The sequence below is a fragment of the Pituophis catenifer genome, unplaced genomic scaffold (genome assembly GCF_029215685.1).
Source record: "Pituophis catenifer annectens isolate HBS135680 unplaced genomic scaffold, rPitCat1.0.hap2 SCAF_14, whole genome shotgun sequence".
Lineage (NCBI taxonomy): Eukaryota > Metazoa > Chordata > Lepidosauria > Squamata > Colubridae > Pituophis > Pituophis catenifer.
This window is the reverse complement of record NW_027256894.1, coordinates 21,099,516-21,113,603: the sequence shown is the minus strand read 5'-3', so window position 1 is coordinate 21,113,603 and position 14,088 is coordinate 21,099,516. Positions and strand designations below refer to the sequence as shown.

The 14,088-nt window shown below is 44.8% G+C and overlaps 1 protein-coding gene across 8 annotated transcripts in view; it reads right to left on the bottom strand.

The window, feature by feature from the left end:
• HMG20A (high mobility group 20A) overlaps positions 1-14,088 on the bottom strand; it is a 49,871-nt gene that overhangs the window by 20,264 nt on the left and 15,519 nt on the right. For 6 of the 8 annotated variants that reach the window (XM_070953566.1, XM_070953564.1, XM_070953563.1 and 3 more), the window contains exons 2-4: positions 2,857-2,944; positions 1,127-1,277; positions 186-398 (exon numbers count right to left, since the gene is read on the bottom strand). In XM_070953566.1, coding sequence (XP_070809667.1) covers positions 186-398; positions 1,127-1,277; positions 2,857-2,942 — 450 coding nt within the window. In that variant the 5' untranslated portion in view covers positions 2,943-2,944. The remainder of the gene's footprint in view (positions 1-185; positions 399-1,126; positions 1,278-2,856; positions 2,945-14,088) is intronic. The other 2 variants (XM_070953568.1, XM_070953571.1) reach the window with 1 other exon arrangement.

Below are 14,088 nucleotides of genomic sequence, written 5' to 3'. Positions count from 1 at the left end.
GGGCTCCCCAACCTTGGCCCCTTTAAGACTGGTGGACTTCAACTCCCAGAATTCCCCAGCTGGCTGGGGAAACTCAGCCGGCTGGGGAATTCTGGGAGTTGAAGTCCACCAGTCTTAAAGGGGCCAAGGTTGGGGAGCCCGTCCATAAAACATTCCCCAAGACAGAAAGGCGAATAGAGCAGTACCCGTTTCTCCTCCGGAGGGAGTTTGCTCCATTCGTTGCCCAACATCCGGGTGATTTCTGGAAACGGGACTTCGGGTCTCTTGGCGCGAAGCTGCTCCCGCCGCTCGTTCATAAACCTCACATAGCCGGTCAGGGGGGATTTGGGGGCATTGCTGTCCCTTAAAGGCTTCTTCCTTTTCCGCCCTTTGGACCAGTTTCCTCTCTTGGCTCTCTGCTGTTAGAGGAGACAATTCAAAACCGATCGCTTGGTTGGTTGGTTGGTTTTTTAAAAAAGACATTATCATCTCCCATGTTTTGATAAACTGCAGGTAGTCCTCGACTTACGACCGTCAACGGAGCCCCAAATTTCCATCACTAAGGAAAGACAGCTGTCAGCTGAGTTTCGCCCCATTTTATGACCGTCCTTGCCGCCATGGTTAAGTGAACCGCTGCAGTTGTCGAGTTAGTAACTCGGTCGTTAAGTGGCTTGTCAATGGTTGCAAAAAAAAGGGGGGGTCTCGTGACCCCGGGATGCTGCAACCGTCATAAATACAAGTCAGTTGCCGAGTGTCTGCATTATGATCACGTGACCGGGGGGGGGGGAATGCTAAGTTTGCAAAAATGGCCCCAAGTCCCTTTTGTCAGTGCTGTTGTAATTTCAATGGTCACTAAATGGGCCGTTGTAAGTCGAGGACTAGCTGTACAGAAGGCTTTCGTTCCCCTGTGTCGAAATACGGCTTCCGTTCCAGCCCAATCATCAGAATCTGCTGGGGAGGGGGGGGGAGAGGGGAGGATTATATTTGTGGATGACGCCCCGTTACCGAACCCCTTGCGAGGAGCAGGATTGCTATAATTAAAATATAAATAATCGATTTACCCCCCCCCCCCTTAAGAAGAAAAGATGAATGGCGACAGAACAGGCAGGTGGAGGAGGAAATCTTTCAGAGACGCATTTCCGCTCACCTCCTCCTCCGTCCTCAGCTCACTATTTTCAGCTGCATTAAATGACTCGTTGCGCAACAGTTGGCTTTGCAAGACGTCTTCGGCAAAATCTGGATGGTTGGCAGACTGGGAGGCGCTGCCACCACAGCACGATCCTTCTGAATGATTTACCCTGGAAGGAAGGAAGGAAGGAAGGAAGGAAGGAAGGAAGGAAGGAAGGAAGGAAGGAAGGAAGGGAGAGAGAGAGAGACTCAGATAATCATTGGAGATACTCCCACACTCGTTGCCGCAAAACACAAGCTACTCAGGCACAAATTTATCCCGTCCGCTCGGCCTCCAAAATGTCATAACTGAGAACATGACGGGCATGGCGAAGGGCAGCTGATAAGGGCTCCTGAATTCTAAAAAGTTGCATCCTTGCTCGTTGCGAAGGATAAGAAGCATTTCTGACCTCAACGGGGGAACATTATCGGGGGGGGGAAATAAATTTTGTTTGTAGAAGAGCAGAAGCTCCCTGTCTCTATTCCATGTTACAAAGGGCTGAAAGCTTCACAGGAGGACCGAAGGCAAAAAAAAAAAAAAAGTGTTTTATTATTCAGTAGGTTTCAGGCAACATTTCCAACTCGGCTTGTGATGCTAACTTTGATCTATACTGCTCTCGTTTTTTGCTTTCATTTATTGTCACAGCACTGCTGGCTGGCTGTTGCACTGGGGAAGTGGGGGGTGGGGGGAGTAAGGATTTTTCTTTTAAAAACAAAACAACCTTGGAGTGATAGGAAACACCACAGTGTGTTCCACGGCGTTCTGAGCCCGTCGTAATAAATCACTGGGCGCAGCACATTTGTCTGTCTGAAAACAGCTCACAGGGAAACGTATGCACTGCAGCTGCCATGGCTCGGGGCTTGGGCGTTCTCTCTCCCTTTTTCTTCCCCTCCATCGGGTCAGAGTTAGAGAAAGGTAGGCGACAAGCACGACAAACAAATCCTTTTTTTTTTTTTTTCAATTCCTTCCCCACAAACCCAGAAAGATCTTAGGCCTGAGCCAAAACGAACCATTCAGAGAATAGCCAAACTCGGCTAATGCCACTGTAATTCAGAATAAGGGAGTTGGAAGGGACCTTGGAGGTCTTCTAGTCCAACCCCTGCTCAAGCAGGAGATCCTACACCATTCCAGACAAGTGGCTGTCCAATCTCTTCTTGAAAGCGTCCAGTGATGAAGGATCCACAAGTTCTGGTGGCAAGCTGTTCCACTGGTTAATTGTTCTGTCAGGAAATTTCTCCTTAGTTCTAGGTTGCTTCTCTCCTTGATGAGTTTCCACCCATTGCTTCTTGTCCTGCCTTCTGGTGCTTTGGAGAATAGGTTGAGCCCCTCGTCTTTGTAGAAGCCCCTGAGATATGGGAAGACTGCTATCATGTCACCCCCTAGTCTTCCTTTCAACCAAATTAGACATACCCAAATCCAGCAACCGTTCTTCATATGCTTTAGCCTCCAGCCCCCTAATCCTCTTTGCTGCTCTTCTCTGCACTCTTTCAAATCCCACTACAGTTGAAATGCTTATTTTACTGCACATGAAAAACGTAAAGGCGGTGAGAACTGGAAGACAATTCTTATTTCGTATGCGATGTGCTCATCAAGTTGGGAAAAGAGACGAGAGGGAGAGAGAGAGAGAGAGAGAGAAAGAAAGAGAACAGTTTATGGTATAAAGCATGTTACATATGCATTAGTCTAAAGTTAGATAATAAGTTGCTCACCCAGATGGAACATCAGTGTTCTCCTTTGAGCCATCGTCGCCTTGAATGCGTGAAGGGGGAGAGGAGCTGCTCATCGGATTCTCCATTTCTGTTACAAAAGGAGATGGAGAGGCATTTTTCATATTAGTGTCTCTGGAGATTCTCCATCATCCAGGCCGTGGCTGTCCCAAGGGTGCTTTTCCAAAAGGCAGTTGGACTTCCTTGGTTTTTTTCCCTTGGAAATGTTTCCCTTCCCTTCCAAGAAGCTTCTCCAGTTCTGAAGAAGCTTCTTGGAAGGGAAGGGAAACATTTTCAAGGGGAAAACCAAGGAAGTCCAACTGCCTTTTGCAAAAGCACCTTTGGGATTTTCGTATTCGTATTTCTATTTACAGAACATGTTTGTAGAGCCACAGGCAGACTTATATCCTGGTTTTAAGTATTCGCTCCTAATTTCAATCTCATTTACTTCTGGGAGTGTTTATACTCCGGGCTACAGTCATCAGCTGCACAACCTCTGGCACATTTCAATTTGAGTTAAGTAGCATTTCTGAACAAGCTCTACAGAAACAATCACTAGTAGTGCAACATGACTGACGTGTATTAAGAGACTGCTCGAGTACAAGCAATAAGCAGTTTAGTTTAACAAGCCTACTAACTCTTAAAATATGGAAACAAGCACTGGATAGTAGCAATTTTTAATTAGACGTTCTGTACCAGTAGCTCTCAACCTTCACAATAGACCCCCTTTAAATACTGTTTTTGGCCACGGATGCCCAAGACTTAACTCAAGATTTAAACCATAACATTTCTTCAAATCTTCCCGGATTTCCTGTGATGCCATTACGCCCCTGCCCCCAGGGGTCTACGGACCACCGGTTGAGAACCACTGTTTTTGTCCCGACAATCGTCAGTATGATTCTGAATGAATTCGCCCGATAAATACAATACAGGTAGTCCACGAGTTACGACCACAACTGAGCCCAAAATGTCTGTTGCTAAGTAAAACACTGTGACCGTCATAAATAGGAAACCAGTTGCCAAGCATCCAAATGCAAGTCCCGTGATCATGGGAGGTGCTGCAACGGTCATAAGTATGAAAAACGGTCCTAAGTCATTTTTTTCAGTGCCGCTGTAACTTCGAACGGTCACTAAATGAACTGTTGTTAAGTACGGTGGCGCAGTGGTTAGAATGCAGTAGTGCAGGCTAACTCTGCCGACTGCCATCAGTTCAATCCTGACCGACTCAGGGTTGACGCAGCCTTCCATCCTTCCGAGGTGGGAGGAGATATGCTGACTCTGTAAACTGCTTAGAGAGGGCTGTAAAACACTGTGAAGCAGTGTATAAGTCTAAGTGCTATTGCTAGTCAGTGCTTCCTTCCTTCCCTTCCCTTCCCTTCCCTTCCCTTCCCTTCCCAGTGGTTAGAATGCAGAATTGCAGCCCAACTCTGCCCATTGCCAGGAGTTCTATTCTGAGTGGCTCAAAGTTGACTCAGCCTTCCATCCTTCCGAGGTGGGTAAAACGAGGACCCAGATTGTTGGAGGCAATATGCCGACTCTGTAAACCGCTTAGAGAGGGCTGTAAAAGCACTGTGAAGACTAAGTGCTATTGCTATTTTTGCTGCCCCAAATCCATTGATAGTCCCATATTTTAGAGTACTGTAATTGCCATGCTTCTATATAATCATTTATACAGGCAATCTGAGCTACCCTCAAATGTCAATCCTCTGGATATCATGAAACACGCTACAGGTGTAGAAAGGTTAACAACAACAACAAAAAAGAATAATTGTGTAATGCGTAGCAATCGATAGCGAAAACAAAACGAAAACAAATGTCAATTTTACGTCTATGGAAAAGAGGCAGATGGAATTTGTCAGACATTTATTTGACCGCTTCCTATTTCTGTTCCGTTCGGCGTCTCTTGAAAATGACCTCTTCAGGAGCCTGAATGAAAAGGGAGCAGGGTTGCTTAGCATATTCTGATGCAGCTGACCTCCAGGTGGGCTGCAGGAAAATGCTCTTTTAACCTGTTCTACTCCAGTAAATGGCAGTGGAGGCACGGCAGAGGCTCGCGTGGGGGGATAAAGGCATCGTTTTAGGGCAGGGGTCTCCAACCTTGGCAACTTTAAGACCTGTGGACTTCTGGGAGTTGAAGTCCACAGGTCTTAAAGTTGCCAAGGTTGGAGACTCCTGTTTTAGGGGGCCCATTCAATACCGGTAGTCCTCGACATACAACCACAATTGATCCCAAGATGTCTGTTGCTATTTGTTCAGTGAATTTTGCCCCGTTTTACGACCTTTCTTCCCACAGCTGTTAAGTGAATCACTGCAGCTGTTAAATTAGTCACACGGTTGTTAAGCGAATCGGGTTTTCCCCATTGACTTTGTTGGGCAGACGGTCGCAAAAGGGGATTGCGTGAACCGTCGTAAATATGAACCGGTTACCAAGCGTCTGAATTTTGATCGCGTGACCGAGGGGTGTGTGTGTGCCACAATGGTCGTAAATGTGAAAAATGGTCCTGAGTCACTTTTTTCAATGCTGCCGTAACTCCGAACGGCCACTGAACGAACTGTTGTTAAGTCGAGGACCACCTGTATGTCCTTTAAGGAAGCACTGACATAAAGTACTTACTTTACTTTTTATTTTTTTTATTTGACTTTTTATTTTTACTTCCGTAAAAACCTACCCTGACTAGGTGGCTCAGTGGCTAAGACACTGAGCTTGTCGATCAGAAAGGTCGGAGGTTCGAATCCCCAAGAGGGTTGGACTAGATGACCTCTAAGGTCTTCTCCAACTCTGTTACTGTTGCTGTTACTTAAAGCTGGTGGGGGGGGGGTTGCAGGAGAAAGAGAGCCCACAATCCAGCAGGAAAGAGGGCCATCCCAGCCAAATTTTTATTTACTGTCCGAAGAAGGGAGTTGTGAGGCATTGTGCCGATGAACCAACAACAACATCTGCCAGGGATGCAAGGAAGCAATTTGGGCCTTTCCACCCCCACCTCCAAGAGAAGCAACCCCAATGCTTATAAAACTAGTTTCAGGCTTGGTTTAGTTCCCGAGTGTCAGAAGGATGAAAAACAAGCATATAATAGGGTCCTTATGGTTTTGTTTTGTTTCCTTGTTTTGTTTTCCGATTTTATGAATGCCGCTTTGAAAGAAATTTGGCAAAGGGTTCTTTCTTATTTTTCCCCTTTCCTGAATACAATGCTAGGTCTGCTAACGAGCAGGAGAGCCGAGTGTATTGATCGTTCAGTTGTCAAAATATACCAGCACTTCAGCTTTTAAAGTCAGACCTTCCAGTTTACACGATTTACATTTCCCGGTTGGTTTTAAGTCAGGCTGTTTTCTTACAGTTCAGATTTATCCATCTTTATTGAAGACGAAGTCATCGTCTTGAGCCCTTCGGATCAGTTACAGGTAGTTAGAGGCACAGAATCAAGATCACGTGAAGTATTAGTACCGCTTTAGAAAAAAAAAAAAACACCTAGTAAGACCACACTTTTTTGGAATGCCAAAAAAAAAAAAAAAAGAGATGTTGAGACTTTGGGAAAAAATTCAGAGAAGAGCAACTAAAACGATTAAAGGCCTGGAGATTAAACCATATGAAGAAAGGCTGCAGGATCTGGGTTTGGCTAGTCCCGTGATGAAGAACCTTTGGCACGCGTGACAGAGGTGGCATGCAGAGCCCTCTCTATGAGCACACGTGCTGTCACCAGCGGCTCTTCTGGTTTCCAGCGCACCAGCTGATCTTCGTGCATGCCGGAGCCCCAGAAACCTGAAAACGAGCTGGCCGGTGCGCATATGGGAAACCGGAAGACCAGGTGGCCAGCATGTGCAAGCACACCAGCCAGCTTTGAGTTTCCGGGGCTCCGGTGCACGCATACGCGCATGCCTGCACACGCACATTCCTGTTTGGGCACTCAGTGCCGAAAAGATTCGCCATCACTGGGCTAGTCTAAAGAAAAGAATTAGGGGTGACATGATAGCAGTCTTCCAGTATTTGAGGGGCTGCCACAAAAAAAGAGGGGGTCAACTTACTTTCCAAAGCACCTGGAGGCGGGACAAGAAACAATGGTTGGAAATGAACCAAAGAGAGAAGCAACCTGGAACGAAGGAGAAACTTCCTAACGGTAAAGACAATTAACCAGTGGAACAGCTTGCCACCAGAAGTTGTGAGCGCTCCATTGCTGGAGGTTTTTAAGAAGAGGCTAGACAGTCATTTATCTGAAATGATATAGGTTCTCTTGCCTGAGCAGGGGGCTGGACTAGAAGACCTCCAAGGTCCCTTTCTGTTCTGTTCTGTTCTGTTCTGTTCTGTTCTGTTCTGTTCTATTCTATTCTATTCTATTCTATTCTATTCTATTCTATTCTATTCTATTCTATTCTATTCTATTCTATTCTATTCTATTCTCTATCGTCTATCTTATCCTTGACTTACAAAACCAGTCCCTGGTGCCAGAAAGATTGGGGACCAGTTATCTAACAGGCATTCTCCTCGAAGCATATATGAAATACCTCAGGGCATATTTAGACTTTCTAACTCAAGAAAAAGGCATATATATATCCCTCACCCAGGATTCATAGTCTTAGGAGCTAATGGGCATGTTGCCTTTTCTGTCCTATTCTATATATTACATTCTACTATCCTATAGGTTATATTCCACAGGCTGGTCTTCTTTTCCCCCCTTGGCCTTCAGGCTTCATAAGCAACCATTTAAGGGTCAACCTTGCTTTCAATTCAGCGTGGGAAGCAGCTGGACCCCAGGGTTACCACCGGGCAAAAGAGGCCGTATAAACACAGGAAGTAAGAAGAATGCAAACTCCTTTCTTGCTTTAAAGGTTTGTTTTATTTAATCCATATGGCTGGACACTCAACGTCGAGGTCAAATATTTCTGAACGTGGAGAAATTATTCAACTCTTCCAACAGGCAGGATAAGGGAGGGGAGGAGGGGAGAGCCGGTTCCCACTGGAACAAACTGGGAAAAGGATTTTTTTTAAAAAAAAAGTGTGCATAGGATGTGCTAGGTCAGAGGTTGCTCTGCTGGCTTCAAAACTATTCCTGCCTTTATGGGCCTCGCAGCTGTGCTCCGAAACCTAGGTGGTTTTTAAGACCGTCCAAGGCCTCTAAAACAATGCACAGAAACTCAAAATGATGTTTATTCCTGCATCAATTTTTTTTTTTTAATTTTGATTTATATGCCGCCCTTCTCCGGAGATTCAGGGCGGCTTACAATGCACTAAGCAATAGCCTTCATCCTTTTGTATATTTTATACAAAGTCAGCTTATTGCCCCCACAAACTGGGTCCTCAATTTACCTACCTTAGAAAGGATGGAAGGCTGAGTCAACCTTGAGCCTTGGCGAGATTCGAACCTGCAGTAATTGCAGGCAGCTGCTCTTAATAACCAGCTTAATAACAGGGTGCCTTAGACCACTGTACTACCAAGGCTGTTCATTATCTCAGTCCCCCGGTGCCTGGTGATGAGTTCCCCTCTTAAATTTTGGGCTCTCTGGGGATAGAAAAACATTACAGAGGATGGTGAGCACAGCACAAAACATTATGGGCTGTCCCCCAATACCACTAGATGAGATCACTAGGGCTCGCTGCCTTAGAAGAGTGAGGAAAATTCTCAGGGACGACTCTCACCCTGGTCACCACTTCTTTACCCTCCTACCACCGGGAAGGAGATATAGAAGTATAGCCAGCCACACAAACAGGCTGAAGGCCATCCGTGGGCTGTCAGACTCCTGAATGAGAAATAACATCATAACTACATAGTATGATGGACTGCAGGGCCGGCGCAATGTGTAACCTGTTCACACAGCTGCAATAGGACTGGGTGTTTTGTTAATATGATTTATTGCAGCGTTTCTCAACCTTGGTAGCTTGAAGATGGGTGGACTTCAACTCCCAGAATCCCCCAGCCAGCAGCGCTGGCTGGGGGATTCTGGGAATTGAAGTCCACCCATCTTCAAGCTTCCAAGGTTGAGAAACACTGATTTATTGGGTTAGGGGTTTTCTGTCTTCACTGTGAGTTGTATTGTGTTGGGAGGGGGTGGGCACTGAGGGAGATCAACCAATCTCATTGTACATATGTTGTGCACTGACAATAAAGATTTGAAATTGAACAGGTGAGCAAGTGATGGGACTGGTTTCAGCCAGATATTTCCTTCCGGTATACTTCGTCAGGATGAGAACAATCCTGACCAGGATGCTGAAAGGAAATAGGCCCTTTGCCCTTCCGCACTCGGGAACGCTAGGAGACTGCCGGTCGAAAAGCAGTTCAACATTCACTGAAAGTGTCAAGTCAGCAAAAAGTGGATGATTATTATTTTTTTTTTAACCTTAAGGACCCGGTATATTATAATCCATTTATTTCACAGTTATGGTCAGCGCTGATTAAATAACCGTTATTGGGATCATGGCAAGAAATGACAAATGTAAGAAGGAAGCAGAAATGCTTTAAAATGACAATGCTATAATTTGTAAAGGATCATTAATAGCCGGAGATTGCCATGTCTTAAATTGTAGCTTACATAAAACTATACTACGAACGTGTAATAGGTTCCATCAATCCACCTATAAATATTAAATCAGGCAATCCACAGCTAAAGGCAAACAATGACGTTCACTCTGAGAGCCTCTGTCTATTATCCTTCCTCTTCTCCAAAATCTTAGCTTTGGCGGGTTTCTAATCCGGGAGCAGAATTAAAAAGATCAGAATCCATGGCAATAATGAAAACCACCAGCTGTAACATGACAGAACTGGCCAGCAGACCTGCTCCAGGCCCCAGAATAAGATGCCACATTTCAGCACTTTTTTAAAATGCTGAACACCCTCTTGGTTTCCCAAAAGGCTACACACACACAAAAAAGTGTCCAGATATTTGAAAGACGCTTCATATTAAAGAAAAGAATACCAAATGCAATTCAGATTTCTAACCAGGGAGGGAAGGGGTTAAAACAACATCACTCCAATTCACAGGTTGTCCTCTGTAAGGCAAAATGGCTGCATTTCACTTACAGAAGCAGGTTGGGACATCTCAAGAAAATAATACTAGATTAAAGAGCCCCTAGATTAAAGAACTAGATTATAGGGACACGGTGGCTCAGTGGCTAAGATGCTGAGCTTGTTGATCGAAAGGTGGGCAGTTCAGCGGTTCGAATCCCTAGTGCCGCATAACGGGGTGAGCTCCCGTGACTTGTCCCAGCTTCTGCCAACCTAGCAGTTCGAAAGCACATAAAAAAAAAATGCAAGTAGAAAAATAGGGACCACCTTTGGTGGGAAGGTAACAGCGTTCCGTGCGCCTTTGGCGTTGAGTCATGACGGCCACATGACCACGGAGACGTCTTCGGACAGCGCTGGCTCTTCGACTTTGAAACGGAGATGAGCACCACCCCCTAGAGTCGGGAACGACTAGCACATATGTGCGAGGGGAACCTTTACTTTTAAAGAGCCCCAGGGCAGTTTGGGTGCAGGCTGCAGAGAAATTGATCAAACTGGGGGGAAAAAAACTCTGAATAATGGAATTACTAAAAAATAAATTCAGCAGTGGGACACATCATTTTGCCTGTTTTTATCGGCAAAAGAGCAAGGACAACTAGGTTTGAATGGCTGAGAGAAGGGAGGCATATAAATTTAATAAACAGTGCATTATATGGAGGCAACATTACCTGAGGATAGAATTATCATCTTTTTTCTTAGTTTCGTCAGCTTCCACTAATGATCTGCCAGCCTTTCTAGAATCAGGACACCCGGGGAACATCTATTTTTATCCCCTGGCAAATATTTTCGAGTTGGCGAATACGAAGCATCTTAAACCTTGTGAGTTGCCAGCGTTTAATGCTGTTTGTGGTCTGTGGCCATTATGCTTTACTGGAAAGGGATGACCCTGTAGCCGCTCTTTTGGTTCCTCACCAAAAGTGCGAACAAGAGGATGTATTAAACGGAGTGTGCACTTCAAACTCAAGGCAATAAAAACACATTTGCACAAAAAGAAAGCAGAGCCTGGCCGGGTTGGATTATTTTCAATCCCTTTATCAGCCGAGTCCATTAAAAAAAAATGTCTTCGCTTTTTCTGTGTAACAAACTATGGTAACAGGAGGAGAGGCACCTTCTTGGCAGAGACTAAGATAGTAGGTTTATGTCTTTGAAGATGTAATCATGCACTGATGGATATGTGTTGGTGAGTGGATGGATGGATGGATGCAGAATTAGATAGATATAGAGAGGTAGGGAGATAGATGATAGAAAGATGAGAGATGAGAGAGAGAGAGAGATAATAGATAGATAGATAGATAGATAGATAGATAGATAGATAGATAGATAGATAGATGAGAGAAAGATGAGAGATGATAGAGAGATGTTAGAGAGAGAGATAGGGAGGGAGGTAGATAGGAAGGGAGGGAGGTAGAGAGATGTATATATGCATGTATTACAAATGCATACACACATATATACATCTATATCTACATCCACCTACCTACTACCTATCTATCAAATACCCAATACACTTTCCTCCTATTTTCCCCACAACAACCGTGTGGTAGGTTGGGCTGAGAGAAAGGGATTGGCCCAAAGTCACCCAGCTGGCTGTCATAGCTAAAGTGGCACTAGAATTCACAGTCTCCCACTTTCTAGCCTGGCCCCTTCACCACTAGACCAAACTCCCTTCTGGGCTGGCCAGTCCCCAATATCCTAAGCAGCTTCCCCATTCCTTCTCCCCTAGGAGTGCCATTGAGAGGAGGGGGTTTTTCACACTGCAGGCCAACCTAGCCCATTTCCAAATCCAATCTTGTCTTTTGCCAAGCTTCTCTCTACATTTCAAGTTTGTTTTGTTGAGTTTTCCGAGAAGCAAACTGATGGACCGATGGACAGAGTCTTTTCTTTACGTGATTTTTTTTTTTGCCAAGATTCCAGGGCCAGAAGGAATAAACAATTATACTCAACATGGATTAAGCTCAATACAAAAATAGAAATCTGTCTGGAGGATTTATTTGATTTTGCAAAGACAGGGGTTCCCAGTGGTCCCCCACTAAGATGTTAATAAGCCCCCAAACAGGACTTAATAGAAGCTTCACGTGTGATTTGAAACAGGAATTGGTTCGGTTCCAGCTTCGTACCCTGGGTAAAACTGGACATGATAGATTATAAACCTTGTCTTAGGCCGTATGAGATAATTATGATCTAATGAATGAATTATGACTTACGGCAATGCGGAGTCTTTCTTCAAAAGGGGTTCAGAGCTGCTTTAATTTTTGATGTACATGTGTCACATTCAAGTGAAGCCTTAGAAGAGCTGACTGCAGACATCTAATTACACTCTGTAAAATGTCTAAGGAAAAACTCTTGCCTTCTTTTTTTTTTAATGCTGATCAAAAACATCATTGTTGATTTTTATATTCCTTCAAAGAGCCCGAAATTCTTCTGTGAAAGCAGAAATATGCCCCACTGATTTGCCTGGGCTGCTTGCCATAAATGTTGTTCAGAATTCAAAACAGGACCTGCAAAGCATTTCCTGTAACCTACTTTCCTCAACAGTTGGGCACTCCTCTCATCCACAAGCACGATCACCCCCTCCCCTCCCTTTTCCCACCTACACACGTTGCCACCTTCACTTAAAAACCACAGCTCTGCCACTAGACATGTTATAAATACCACGGGTAGTTCCTGATTTACGACTGTCATGGGGTCTGGAATTTCTGTCCTATGTCACGGCGGTTTTAAGTTGAGGCATCCCACAGACCCAATTGTATGGCTTTTAAAGTGGCAGTCCTTAAGTGAACGCTGCAGTTGTTAAGTGAATGCTGTGGTCATTAATTGAATCAATGTGGTTGTTCCGGGGGGGGGGGGGGATGGTGGTCACCTGACTGCAGAAGGCTGCAACTGGTTGCAAAAGTGAGCCAGTTGCCAAGTGTGCAAAATGCAGTCCTACTCAGCGGCATTCTTGCTAGAGGCCAGGAAAGCATAGCTGGGTTCTGGGCTTGTACGTGAGGAAGCAGGCCAAAAGGACAGGCTTCAAAAACCTTCGGTTGTGAAGGTTGGCTTGGCTACTGACATGAGTCTAACACGGGATCTGCTTGACAGTTTTGGATTGGCTGGGGAGAATTGGTGCCCAGGCTGATAACTCAGTTCATGGTCCCGAAATACCTGACTGAGATGGGCGGCTGTAGAAGATGGATGGATGGAGATTAGAGATAGATAGATAGATAGATAGATAGATAGATAGATAGATAGATAGATAGATGGATGGATGGATGGATGGAGAGGGAGGAAGGGAGGGAGGATGGATGGATGGATGGATGGATAGATAATGATACATAGAATAGAATAGAATAGAATAGAATAGAATAGAATAGAATAGAATAGAATAGAATAGAATAGAATAGAATAGAATAGAATAGAATAGAATAGAATAGAATAGAATAGAATGACTTGCTGGCTTTTCAGAAGAACAGAGCTGGTCTTCCAGTCCACCCCATGCTCAAGCAGGAAACCCTAGGTCACTTCAGACAAAGGGTTGTCCCATCTCTTCTTAAAAACCTCCAGTGTTGGAGCACCCATAACTTCTGGAAGCAAGTCAGCAAGTCATAAACTCTGTCAGTTTATGAGTCAGCTAGCTCAGCATGATTCAACAGCCACGAGAAAGGATGTCTGTGTAGAAAAGTGTTGACCAGCAACTTTATTTGGGTGGCTAAATCATCAAAGTATCAAAATGCAAATCTATCATTATGTGTTCTTGATGAACGTATCTTTTCTTTTATGTACACTGAGAGCATATGCATCAAGACACGTTCCTTGTGTGTCCAATCACACTTGGCCAATAAAGAATTCTAGTCTACCTCATGCAGCTGTAACACAGGCCAACTTGATTGTGTTGTCATGGTTTTTTGCAACCCTTTATTTTTAACCATCTTTTGAAGTCCTGGCTTCGTCAAAATCCAGTTTCTAAGGAGCTCCACACATGCTGGTACATTTGACAGGATTCTCTCCCGGAAAACGTGTGGAGATGCGGCTTTTTGCATTTTTGCCAGAAATGAATGTCGGAAAAGCAACACCCAGAATATTCTGGCTGAAGGCTGCACTGTATGGGGAGCGGGGAAGGGAGGGAGGGAGGGAGAGGCGTGTGCGTAACACGAATAGTGCCTATGTTCACAACTAGGGCAACCACCGCAAACAACGGTTTATTTGGCTGGGAGAAAGCAAAGGAACAGGAAGCCGCAGAAAGGCACAAAAGAATCCGATTATATTA